We start from the raw sequence: 12,735 nt of genomic DNA, 5'->3' as shown, positions 1-12,735 counted from the left end.
AAGGTTTATTCCATATCCAAATTCTATGGTCCTAGAAATAAAATAAAAGATGGAGAGCACTTTATAACTAGCTTTGGCTCTGGCCTACCTTTCCTTAGAATCCATCACTATCCCTCAAGCACTCCTGAGTCCCGTCAAACTGATCAGCTTAGTCCTCAATCAACCAACAAATACCTAATGAGATTGTAAGAATTAATTGATTGATTGATTGACGTTGCTCTTCCTCACACTTGACTTTCCACTTTCCATCTCCCACCACCACTAGCTAGCCCTCATACTTCTCTATCCCTTTCTTTCTTTTTTCTTTTTTTGTTTCTTTCTCTCCTTTTCGCTTTCTTTCTCTCTGTCTTGCTCACTCTTCTATCACTCTTTTCTCTCTTCCTCTATTTCTCTCCCTCTTCAACCCTCTCCCTCTCCCTTCTCTCTCTACTTTCTCTCTCTCCCACCATTCATTTCTTCCTCCCTCCTTCCCTCTGTACCTCTCTCCTTTTCCCTCTCCTTTTTTCTTCTCTCTCCCCTCTCTTCATTCTTCTCTCTCCCTCCTTCTCTTCTCTCATTCTCTCTCTCCCTCTCTTCTCTCTTTTTCTTCTTTATCTCTCTTTTTTCCCTTTCTCTCTTCCCTCTTTCTTTTCTCTCATCTCTTTCCTTTTCTTTTCTCTTCCTTCTCTGTCCCCTTTCTCTTTTCTCCCCTCTCCTCTTTCTCTTTCTCTTTTCCTTCTTCTTCTCCTTTTATCTTTTTCCTTTATCTTTCCTCTCTTCCTTCTTTCTCTCTTCATTCTCATCTCCCTCTCCTCTCTCTGTCCCTTCCTCCCTCTCTCCCTTTCCCTTCCTATAGTTCATCTTCAAAATTCATCTCAAATGTTGTTTCCTTAGTGATGCTTTCCTTCTTGCTCCAGACTCTAGAGCCTTCTGACCAAAATTATTTTGCCTATAAAAGTTGATTTAAAATATATTTATATGTGTGACTGCCTACTCACATGATAGAATGAAAATTTATTGAAGGCAAGAACTGGTGCCAGTTTATTTCTATTTGCCAGTGCCTAGCACATAATAAGTATTTAATAAATGCACGCTGACTAATTATTGATGACCACAAAGGGCGACGTAAATATTAGCATCTCCATGCCAGAGCTTCTGGATGGCCAATAAGTAAAGTGGGCTGTTTTTCTCTGGTTACCAGCTAATGTTAGCCCGGTGTCCAGGATCCTGAGAAAAGTTGAGAGGTGGAAGTGGGAGCAAGTTCCTTAACACTCACATCTCATCCTCTGTCCCCCTCCCTTCTCTGTCCCTTCTCTCCCTCCCAGGTGTGGTTCAGTAACCGTAGGGCACGGTGGCGCAAGCAGGCAGGTGCCAATCAACTTGCAGCATTTAACCACCTTCTCCCTGGAGGCTTCCCACCCACGGGCATGCCCACGATCCCACCGTATCAACTGCCGGACTCCACCTACTCCAGTACCACCATTTCCCAAGGTGAGTTGGAGCCCAGGAGTTATCAAGTACCCTTTTCCCATCTTCTTCTGGTCTTCCTCCTGTGCTCCCCCCTTCTCCTCCCTTAGATCCCCCAGGACCCAGCACCTGCTGCAGCAGATCTTGTCCCGGAACCATGACGTCAAACAGCAGCTGTGGCCACACAGGGCCAAACCACTCCAAGGAAGAAGTGTTAAAGGCCTGGCCCAGCCTCCAGATGTTTCCAGGGCATCTAGCTCTTTGGCAGAGAGCAGCCCAGTGCTCAGGGGACCTGACAGAAACATTTCTCATCTGGGAATTTGGCATTGTGGACAGACACAGCTTGGGCCATCCTGGAGAAGGGGGGCCGGGATGAGAAGGTCGGGACAATTTGTCTGCACCATTTAGTCTCCCAAATCTACAGCAGGTGCAAGAAAAATAAAGCTTCTGGTTTATTAAATCCATTTGAGTTGAGATATGTATGAGGATCTCATTCACACAGTGGCTTTGGATTCATGAGAATTTGTTAAGTCTGCTTAGGAAAGGCGGCTTGCCTTTCCGTAGCTGGGGCTCTACTGGTTTGGAGTTAGAAGGCCTGAACTGAATCTCAGCTCTGGTGTGTACTCTGTTACCTCAGATAATTTACTGATCCCCCTATGGGATTCAATTTTCTTCAGTATAAAGTAATTGAATTAGATTATCTTTAAGAAACTTCCTCCTTTAAAAACCTGAGTTCTTTAATCACCTCTCATCTCTAACAAACTATGTTCTAATGGTCCTCCCAGCTCTGACATCTTGTTTTCTAAGGCCCTCCCAGCTCCGACATCTTATGTTCTAAGAGCCCTCCCAGCTCTAGCACTATACTTTCCAAGGCCCCTTCCACCCCTAACGTGCTTTGGTCTCATAATTCTAAGGCATCTCCCTGGTCTCTTGGCAGATGGAGGAAGCACCGTACACAGGCCCCAGCCCCTCCCACCGTCCACCATGCACCAGGGGGGTCTTGCTGCAGCCGCCGCTGCCGCGGACACCAGCTCTGCCTATGGGGCCCGCCACAGCTTCTCCAGCTATTCTGACAGCTTCATGAACCCAGCGGCCCCCACTAACCACATGAATGCTGTCAGCAGTGGACTGTCTCCCCAGGTATGTACCATCATTCCTATGTCGTTTCTCATTTTTCCCAGGACTCTTATTCCATTTAGAAAAGAAGAGATCATACTTGGACAACATCATTGGTGCAAGGTACCTCCTAATGAGACAGAGATGCTGTTGATTGGTGGAAACAAATGGATGGGCGACCCTGGGCAAGTTTTTAACCATGGTTTGCCTCGGTCCCCATCTGTAAAATGGGGATAATATAGCACCAATTTCCCAGGGTTGATATGAGGATTAAATGGGATAATATTTGAAGAAAGACTTAACACAATGTCTGGCATATAGTAGACACTATATAAAAACCTTTCTTCTCACCTTCCTACCTATTTAAAGGTCTTATTGAGGGATGAGATGGACAGAGTCTGCCCAGTCCTTGGGCAGTTTCAGGAAATGAAGACCGTGTGTTCTTATGTAGACCTGTAGCTTTTGATGCTGTAAGTTGTGTCTGGTTGTGGTGTTGACAGCTGTCTCCTAGTCTCTTCTTACTTTTTCTTAGTTTTCACATGGAGAAAGTTTCTGTACTTGTTGGTGCTTCCTATCAGCCAGGTACCAAGCAGCAAACGTTTAGAATGAATTGAATCCAGGTCTCATTAGGAGCCCATTCCTCTGGCCCAGCCTACTCACATGGTCCTTACCAAAGAACCAGTTTTATTTTGTGCTGCTCTATTTGATTTCCTAAATAGTCAGCCAACGAAAAGAAGGCCTAATGAGGGCATCATTTGGTGATGGAATCATCCCTATGTTGTTCGTAGAATGTTGTTTGTTGTTGGGGGTCTAAGACTAGAACCTTTTATACTTACCCGTGGTCTGCAGTAACAAATAAGCCTGGTGCAAGCTATCTTATTTCCAGGGGACGATACAACAAAGGTCCATAAAACTGGAGCTTTATCCTAATCTTGCCTTTTGGAATTATCCCATTGGAAATGTTGATTGGTTGCCTGAATGGGGGAGTGGGACCCTGAACTTTGCTCCTGGGGGATGACCTGTCCTAGACACAAGTTAGGATTGCTTTAGATGGTGAAAGTGAGAGGTTGGTACAGGTGATTTTAAAGCATCTTCTAAATCCATATTGGGTTATCAGTCATTTCTTGAGTTTCCAAGGCAATTTTTTCTCTCTATTTTTTTTTATTTATTTTGCAGTTTATAAGCATCAATAAACAGAAACTTTTCTGTACACACCATGAATTCTATGTGAAATTTGGTTTTAAGGATTAAATTTAACACAGTAGTACCAACAATTCTGTTCTCCTAGTCTATGTTCCCTCTTGAACTTCTTCCTTTTCTCTTTTCTGTGTATTTTGAATAGTTTCATTGATGCTTCTTTTTTTGCTCCTTTTTTTTGGCTTTTAATGTCTTACCCTCCTTACATGACTTTTCCTCAACAAATAAAAATTGTTACATGGTCTATACCATGTAAATAAAGCTGTTACATAGCCTATACCATGTAAATAAAACTGTTACATGGTCTATACCATGTAACAATTGAGTATAAGTAATTCACATATTAATTGCAACTGAAAATTTGTCTTATTCTATCCCTGTAGTCCATCGCCTCTCTGCCAGGAGATGATTGGTATTCTTTATCATCAGTTCTTTGGAATTGTGGTTAGCCACTGAATTGATCACATTTCCTAAGTCTTAAGTTGTCTTTATAGTGTTACTGCATTAATCGTTCTCCTGGTCTTGTTTACTTCCTTTTGCATCCGTTCATATAAGTCTTACCATGTTTTTCTGAAACCATTTCATTTATCATTTCTTATAACGCAATAGTCTTTCATCATACCCATAAAGTTATTTGTTCAGCCATTCTCTAAATGATGGGTATCCCCCTTAGATTTCAATTTTAGATTATAACAAATAAGTGCTACTTTGAATATTTTGTGGATTGCAATAGATTTTTTTAAATTACACATGGTTTTTCACTGTTATCCACCATGCTCCCAAGTCTCCTCCCCATGTTATCAACTGATTAGAAGTCAGGAAATGTAAACTTATTTCCATTTCAGCAAAAGGAAAATGTAAAAAACAAGATCTTCCAGTCTGTCTGAAACCAAAACTCCAGAGTCTCAACCTTAACTAATATTTAGACTGCTCTTATTGTTCCCTAAAAATAGGACTTCCAAAGTCATATTAAATTTTTTTAGTTATCCATAATTCTGGATAAATCATGTGCCTCTTCATTAGTGCCTGTAATTTAGTAGACTTCAGATTTTCCAATTGTGATATTTGAAATATTCTCCGGAATATAATTTCCTGGTCTTCATCTAGAGCAATGAGTATTTATTCCTGTTCCATTCTTTATATCAAAAAATGATACTTTTGGCATGACAGCCACAGGGCCTGTGCTTTGATTTTACATCTAGCTAGTGGGGATGTCCAGGCTGCCCCAAGCCAGTCACACCTCTCACCCCAAGATTCAAGGTTTACATTAGGAGGTATATCCTGTAGAGCTAAGCTTTTCTGATGGAAGCTAATTGGTCCCAGTGGGGATTGAACCCATGACCTTGGACTCATTAGCCCTGAGGACTAACCAGCTGAGTTAACCTTTAGAAGTAGGTGGATAGACACAACAGAAACTCCAATAAGGATGGGTGAGAGCAGATTGTAAAGACCCAGGAGTTGGAGGGGGTTGGGGGGAAAATTGGTTCTGCTCCTTAGGAAAGATTGTTAGTGGTCTAGATAATGTTTGTTAAAAACAGTAAGTAGTATCAATGAAGTGTTTTTCTTCTGAGAGGAGTGGGGAAGCCCTTGGAACATAGAATTTTAGACCTAGGAGAACCTTAGACCAGAGAATTTTGGAGCTGGAAGGGTCCTTAGAACAGAGAATATCAAGGCTAGGAGGAACCTTAGAATATAGAAGGTCAGAGCTGGGAAGAGCCTTAGAACAGAGAATGTCAGAGCTGGAAGGGCTCTTGGAACAGAGAATTTATGAACTGAAAGAGACCTTAGAACAAAGAAAATCAGAGCTTTTTAGACCTTAGAGATCATCCAGTTTAACCTTTGGACCTTAGTATAAGGAGGGAATGAACAGTGAGTCAGAGAAATGGAATTTTGAAGCACTTGTGTATAGGGGAGACAGTGATGGCCTAGAATCAGGAAGACCTGCAAATCTAACAGTGATGTTCTCAATGCTGGCAGGGATGTAGGTGTATGGTCTTCAGCCAGGGGAATGGCATCAACTCATGTCCCACTCTATGTTTCTTTTTTCCAATCTATTCTCTCTTCCTTCTTTCCCTCCTTCCTCTCTTTCCTACCGCTACCTCTGCTTCCTTTGCTTTACTTTGCTTTTTCCTTTCCTTTGATCCACTCCATTTCCAACCTAGGTTGGATTACCTCATCTTATACAATCAACTGATGCCCTCCTCCTGCTCCTGGGGATAACCATATTGATGCTCAACTTAGTGCAGAACACCCAGTGGCTTAGCTCTCTCTAGCTTACTCTAGAACTCTCAAGCTCAAATCTTCCATCTCAACCTCCCCGTTAGCTGAGATTATAGACGTGTAGCACTAAGCCCAGTTCTCTCTCTCTCTCTCTCACTCTCTCTCTCTCTCTTCTCTTCCTCTCTTTCTCTCTCTCCTCTTCCTCCCTCTCTCCCTCTCTCTCTCTCTCTCGCTTTCTCTCTCTCTCCAGCATCAGTTCTAACTTTTACAAAAGTTTACAAAAGGCCTTGACAGGCTAGAGTCCAGAAGGAGGTGATCAAGATAGTGGATGGAGATCATACATTGTAAGCACTGAAAAAAACTAGGAATATTTAATGTAGAGAAAGAAAATTCAAGGTGAATGTTTTGGGAGAGAGGAACATTAATACTGTCTTCTAGTCATGTTATTGGAAGGGCTCTCATGGTTGGACTTGTGCTGGCCCCAGAGAACTAAAGGGGGATGGGGAAGGGCAAATTACAGAGAGGAACTTTTCTGTCAGACGACATTTCTCAACAATGAGAGCTGTCCAACATGGGATTCCTCCTTCAGATATAGATTGGACTAGATGGTCCCTGAGGTCCTTCCCATGCAGAGGTTCCATGGTGATGTACCAAACAGGAGGGAGTTACTTTGTCCCTCAGCTGGATGAAAAGGAGGAGGGCACAGGCTGTGTCTGGCAGTGACCATCTGTGGCCTTGTGACTTCCCTAGTGCCCTATCCAGTTACCCCAGGATTGGGTGTCTTGGCCAGAACCCCAACAACTTCAATCCTGGTAATTAATTTTCTATAGGGAGGGTATTTTTCAGCCTTGCAGAAGAAAAAAGAAATTAGGAAATCAGCAGATGATCTGCTGATCATCTCCACCAGAACCCTGCAGCCAGTCTTGCCTGTTGCCTAAAGATAAAAAGGTCTTCCTTCTTGTTCAGGAGATGGTGAAGAGGATGATAGAGCATGGGATGTGGTGGAAGGAAGTTTGCTGCTCCTACCCCACACTCTTCTCCACTTTCTTTTTCCCATCAGAACGCAGACCTGTTCCTTCTAATTAGACACCCATGGCCTTTACTCTGAAAAAGACCTAGAAATCCTTCATTCTAACACATTACTTTAAAAATATTTCCATTTTCAAATATATCATACCCATCCAGCAAGCCATGCCTTGAAAAACAAAGAATGGGGGGCAGCTAGGTGGCGAAGTGGATGGAGCATCAGCCCTGAAGTCAGGAGGACCTGAGTTCAAATCTGGTCTCAGACACTTTACACTTCCTAACTGTGTGACCCTGGGCAAGTCACTTAACCCCAATTGCCTCAGCAAAAAAAAAAAAAAAAAAAAAAAAAAAAAGAATGAAAAAAGAGAAAGAACAAAAGAAATTTTCTAAAACCAGGCAATACATTCCTAGACCCTGACATTTCTTTTGATGTTCCACTCCCTCAAGTTACAAAAAAATCATCCCACTTGTTTTATAAAGACTGAGGTGTAGAGCTGTTGTCCAAGGTCACATGACTAATGAGCAGCACAGCCTTGATTTATACCCAGTTCCCCTGATAACAGTTTCAGAGAGCCTTCTACTGCAGCAAAGGATTTCCTCAAACGGGCATCATATTTTAAGATTTGTGAAGCATTCTTCTCATAAAAACCCTGTGAGGTTGAGAGTATAAGCATTATTCTCTCCATTTTATAGATGAGAAAACTGAGTCTGAACAAAGTCATCTGTCCATAAGCATTTAGTAAGTACCTACTGTGTGCTGGGCAAAGTTCTAAATACTGAAGATTCCAAGAAGCATTTCGAGTTTCTTACATTAACAAAATTCTCAAGAACTAATGGGGGATGGATCCCTACAAGAACAAGGCACTCTGGGGGACACATCATGCCCCAGAGTAAGAGAAGAGACCTGGAGGAAATAGTCCCCTGTCACAGAGTGGGAGGGAAAGAGATAAACAGGTCTAGGTGGAGCAGAGACCATATTGGGAAAATAATGAAAGACAAGATTAAAGGATGGGGGAGTGAAATGCTCAGAATGCCCAGCAATGGCTCATGGATTCTCAGTCTCATATGCAGAAGCCAGGTTATTGTTTACTTGGCCCTTCATGTAAGAGCAGAAATTTTCTCTATATCATCTCTAATAGTGAGCCTTAAGAGATCACTGCACCTAGCACACAGTAGGTCCTTAATAAAAGACAAATTTTGTTAGTAAACTATCAAGATTACTACCCCTAGCATACAGTAGGTGCTTAATAAATATCTGCTTATTTTTGTCAGTAAACCATCAAGATTACTACACCCACAACACAGTAGGTGCTTAATAAGAGTCTGTTCATCTGGAGTCTTCCTAGTTATGGGCAACCTTGTATCTCCTGAGCCATCGCTTTCTGCTGTTGAACAGCTCTGTTAGGGATTTTTTCTTTATATGGAACTCTTATCTATCTTATTGCTGCTGATTCTACCTTTGTTGGTCAAGCAGAAGGTCTAATCCAAATTCTACACCATGACTCTTCACCTAATGAAAGCAGTCTGGGTCATCCTATTGCCTCCCATCCCATCCCGTGCCCAAGTCTTCTTTTCTCTAAGGGTTTGGGTCTGGTCCGGTGGGCATTTGTATCAATGGTTTTCAGGAGAGAGGAGAAGCCCTCAAGAATACAGCAATTACTTGGTCTGCAGAGATTCATCTCGTCACTGTCTTATTGCTCCTAGTGTCTGAGTCACTCTACAGCCCCTTGGTAGACAAGGGGGCTTGTGTGACTGCACCCCAGGGAGCCATACACTGAGCATCTTCTCCAATAGAGAACTGATTATGTGGCTCCTGCCAAGGACAGAGAGTTCCACCAAAGAAAAGGAAATCAGGATCCCTAAAGATTTCTAGCTATTCTATGGTCCCTCCTCATTGTAAAAGTCTTGTTCTGAGATCCCTTCTAATTTAGATGGTCTGTGTTCAAAGAACTCTCTAGCCCTGATATTCTTTGTTCTAAGGCTTCTGGATTTGACGTTCTTTATTGGGATACTTTATAAAATGAAATTTCTAGATACTGTGATTCCCAACCAAGGCCCAGAGTGTTAAAGTTAACATTCCTAAGGTCAAATAGGGAATTAGTGGTTAAGGCAAGACTCAAGCCCATCTCTCCAGATTCTCAGCCTAGGACGCCTTCCACTGGATTAGTAGACACAGAATTAAATCATCTGACCAATAAAACTGTCTAAAATCTATCTGCATTACCTCTTACCATTGCCTTTATCATCTTTCTTTTTCTTCTAGATCACTCTTCCTTCTTTCCTCCCTTCCCCCTACCTTTTTTCCCTTCTATCCTTCCTCTTTCATTCCCTTCTTCCTTCCTTCCTTCTTTCTTTCCCTCCTTCATTCATTCACTCATTCTTCTCTCCCTTCATTCTTCCCTCCCTCTCTTCCTTTCTTCCTCTCTCTTCCCTTCCTTCTCCTGTTGTTCCCTTCCTTCCTTCCTTCCTTTCCCTCTTTCTCTCTTTCTCTTTCTTTTTTCTTTCTTTCTTTCTCTCTCTCTATCTTCCTTCCTTCTTTTCTTTCTTTCTTTCTTTCTTTTTTTCTTCCTTCCTTCCTTCCTTTAGAGACAGAAATTTCTTAGAGCAGTAGAAGGAGCTCTGAACTAGTAGAACCAGCAGTGTCTTGCCCATAGTAGGTACTTAGTAAATTTTTGTTGAATCAAGTTGAATGGAGTTGGAATAGATCTGATCTTAAATCGTTTTTCTTATCCTTACATCTAACCCAGGGCAAGTCATTTCACACTGGAGATTCAGTTTTCTCATCTGTAAAATGGTAATAGCTGTACTACCTGCTTCATAGGGACTTTCGTAGGGAAAATGCTTTGCTTCTCCTAAAGCACTGTACAAATGTGATCTGCTATTCATTTATTCTTTTGTTCAATGAATATTTATTAATCATCTGTTTTGTATAGTGTATGTATTATGCCAGGTGTCAAGGGAAATACAAAGTTAAATAAGACATGGTTCCTCTCTCCAAGGAACTCATAACTTAGTCGGGGGAAAGCCGTGTCTACAGAAACCTATAACAAAGCAAACAATGATGGATGCAGACTTTGAGCACAGAAGGTAATGAATGACTTGGGTTGAGAGTAGATGGGTTTGTGGAAGTCTTGTGAAGATATTCCAGCTGGAAGGATACCTTAAGAGATAATCTCCTTCCCTCCTCTCATTTTTCTGAGAAGGAAATGGGGGCCCAGAGAGGGAAAGTAATCCCCCTAAGATCACTCAGCTAGTAAGGAGCAAAATTAGGAGCTGGCAGATCTTCAGAATCTCCCACTGGTGTTCTCTTCCCAGTGAACAGTAGCCACCTACTGCAAGAAGGATATATCTCTCGGCCAGGCCTCGGGGACTCCCTCCAGCTCTTTCTCCTCTAGCTTTTAGGATTTTATTTGTTTATTTCTATTGATAACACCATGTTTATAATGAGCATTTAAAATGAGTGGGGCTGGACCAGAGAAATGTAAGAAGGAGAGAGAGATTTGTCATAAAGAAATTGAGGAGGGGGGGATCAGGGGAGGGGGAGGTGTTAAAGAGCCCAGAATTTAAAAAAAAAAAAAAAAAACAGATGCAAATCACTAGTAGGAGAGAAAATTATGTGCAATTACTTCCTGATATTGGAAGGCTTTGCCCAGCCCAAGCAACAAGATCTCATTAACAAGCAGAAAATAAGATTGAAATGGTGTGTAAAAGAGCTGAAAAATGAATTTGAATGCTGCATTTGTCCACAATTACCCCCTCCTTCACACATATTTTATTGCAATTTTTTTTATTATTCTTAATCTCTCCATCCCTCAAAGCAGATTGGGGACATCCTGGCATTACCGGGGCGGCTGGAGGAAGCGCTGAGGATTTCCCATTTGCCTGAAAAGGAGACCCTTCTCTCACAAATTTTCCAGGGTTGGGTTTTGGAGGGATCAGAATTCATTTCCCCAGCTTATCAGGCTGTAGGAACACAGGGCTTTCACACAAGTTCGAGCCTCAGCTGATCTCTCTCTCTCTCCCCCAAAGCCTTTCTTCTCTCTTCCTAGAAGCCTCTCTTTTGGCTTGTGGCTAATGTCATCTCATCAGATCAGAGGATTTAGAGCAGAAAAGGACCTGAGAAATCATCTCTTCCAACCCTTTCATTGTACATAGGACAGAACTGAAGTACGAAGGGAAAAATGTCTTCTCTGGCTGTAAGAAGCAGAGCTCGGATTGGAACCCAGAGCCTCTGACAACAGATCTTTACTCCACCCTAGCACCTCCCTTGATCCTTCTCCCTCTGCTTACTCTTGCCTCCTTCAGCCTCTCTCTCTCTCTCTCTGGTAGATTTTTGCACCATCTGGTCAGTTCGTTTCTCCCTTCTTCCTGCCTCTCTCCCTCTCCCTCCCTGCCTTCCTTTCCCTTCCTCCTCTCTATCTCTATGTCTCTGTCTCTTTGCCTCTGTCTCTGTCTTTGTCTCTCTGTCCCTTTGAACATCTGTCTGTCTCTATCTCTGTCTCTGTCTCTCTGTCTCTCTGTCTGTCTGTCTGTCTGTCTGTTTCTCTCTCCCAGTCTCTTTCTTTATCTCTCTATCCTTCTTTCATTCTCTTTCTTTACGCCATTCTTGTTTGATGCTCAGGGTTCTTTAACTCCCATTGGGGCTTACTTAGGCAGTACCTGGCCTGAGACCTGTGGAATAGAAATGACTTAGCTCAAATATTGGTAAATAATATTCTAAGGGTCCCTCTCCTGCTAATAATTTATGTTCAGATATAGAGTGTTCTATAGAGGAATCAGTCACTATCTCTCCATGGCTGATATCTCTGAGACTCTGGAGAAGAGTATGTGAAAAGGCAGATTCTCTCCTCTCTGTCTCTCTGTGGGTATCTCTCTTCCTGTCTGTCTCTGTCTCTGTCTCTCATACACATATACCCTATTTGTCTCTCTGTCTCGCTCTGTTTCCTCTATCTCTGTCTTTACCTCTTTGTCTTTCTCCTCTGTGTCTCTTTCTCGCCCCTCTCTGTCTCTCTCTGTCTCTGTCTCACACTTTCCACACATTCTCTGTGTATGTGTCTGTCTCTCTCTATCTTTGTCTCTCTGTTTCCATCTGCCTTTATCTCTCTTTGTCTCTGTGTCTGTCTTTCCCTCTCTCCTCCCTATTTCCCAGTAATCCAAGTCAGGTCTTAGAAAGTAAAACCTCTCCAACCTCTGGTTTCTATCCATTCTCGTTTTTTCTCACCAACTCTATAATCCTTAGATCTGTCTGGTATATTTAAAGTGAGGTGTACAACAACCTTGACTCAATCAATCATCTCCCTAGCCTTCAGGTAATCAGAGGGCAAAGGTCCTGTTCCCACTCTTAAATCGATAGGAGAGGAGCCACCACTCCTCTCAAGGACGAGATGGATATTTTTGTGTCCGCACCTGGTACAAAGAAAGAGTTTCAAGTCAAGACAAAAGCCTCAGCTCTAAACCTGGTCAAAATGACCCAGTCACTTCTGATTCTAACCTCTGTAATTATGGGACCATCCAACTCTTGAATTCTGTGATCAAAATTCCATTCCATTCTGTCCCTATATCTTTTAAGGCCCCTGATACCTCTGAGATTCTTTATTCTAAGATTCTTCATTAGATGTTCTAATTATCTCTGACATCCTGGGTTCTAAGGGCCCTCCCAGCTCTGACCTCCTGGTTTCTAAGGACCCTCCCAGCTCTGACATCCTGGGTTCTAATTGTCTTTCCAGCTCT

At 42.4% G+C, this 12,735-nt stretch overlaps 1 protein-coding gene across 1 annotated transcript in view; it reads left to right on the top strand.

Moving 5' to 3' along the window:
* The window catches only part of PAX7 (paired box 7), a 104,240-nt gene extending 92,567 nt beyond the window's left edge, over positions 1-11,673 (top strand). Inside the window, exons 9-11 of the mRNA XM_031961545.1 lie at positions 1,305-1,470; positions 2,384-2,609; positions 11,658-11,673. Of these exons, the coding sequence (XP_031817405.1) occupies positions 1,305-1,470; positions 2,384-2,609; positions 11,658-11,673 (408 nt within the window). The remainder of the gene's footprint in view (positions 1-1,304; positions 1,471-2,383; positions 2,610-11,657) is intronic.
* Positions 11,674-12,735: the final 1,062 nt, after the last annotated feature.

This window comes from Sarcophilus harrisii, chromosome 3, assembly GCF_902635505.1.
Source record: "Sarcophilus harrisii chromosome 3, mSarHar1.11, whole genome shotgun sequence".
Lineage (NCBI taxonomy): Eukaryota > Metazoa > Chordata > Mammalia > Dasyuromorphia > Dasyuridae > Sarcophilus > Sarcophilus harrisii.
Note: the sequence above shows the minus strand (reverse complement) of the source record. Positions and strands in the feature narration are given on the sequence as shown.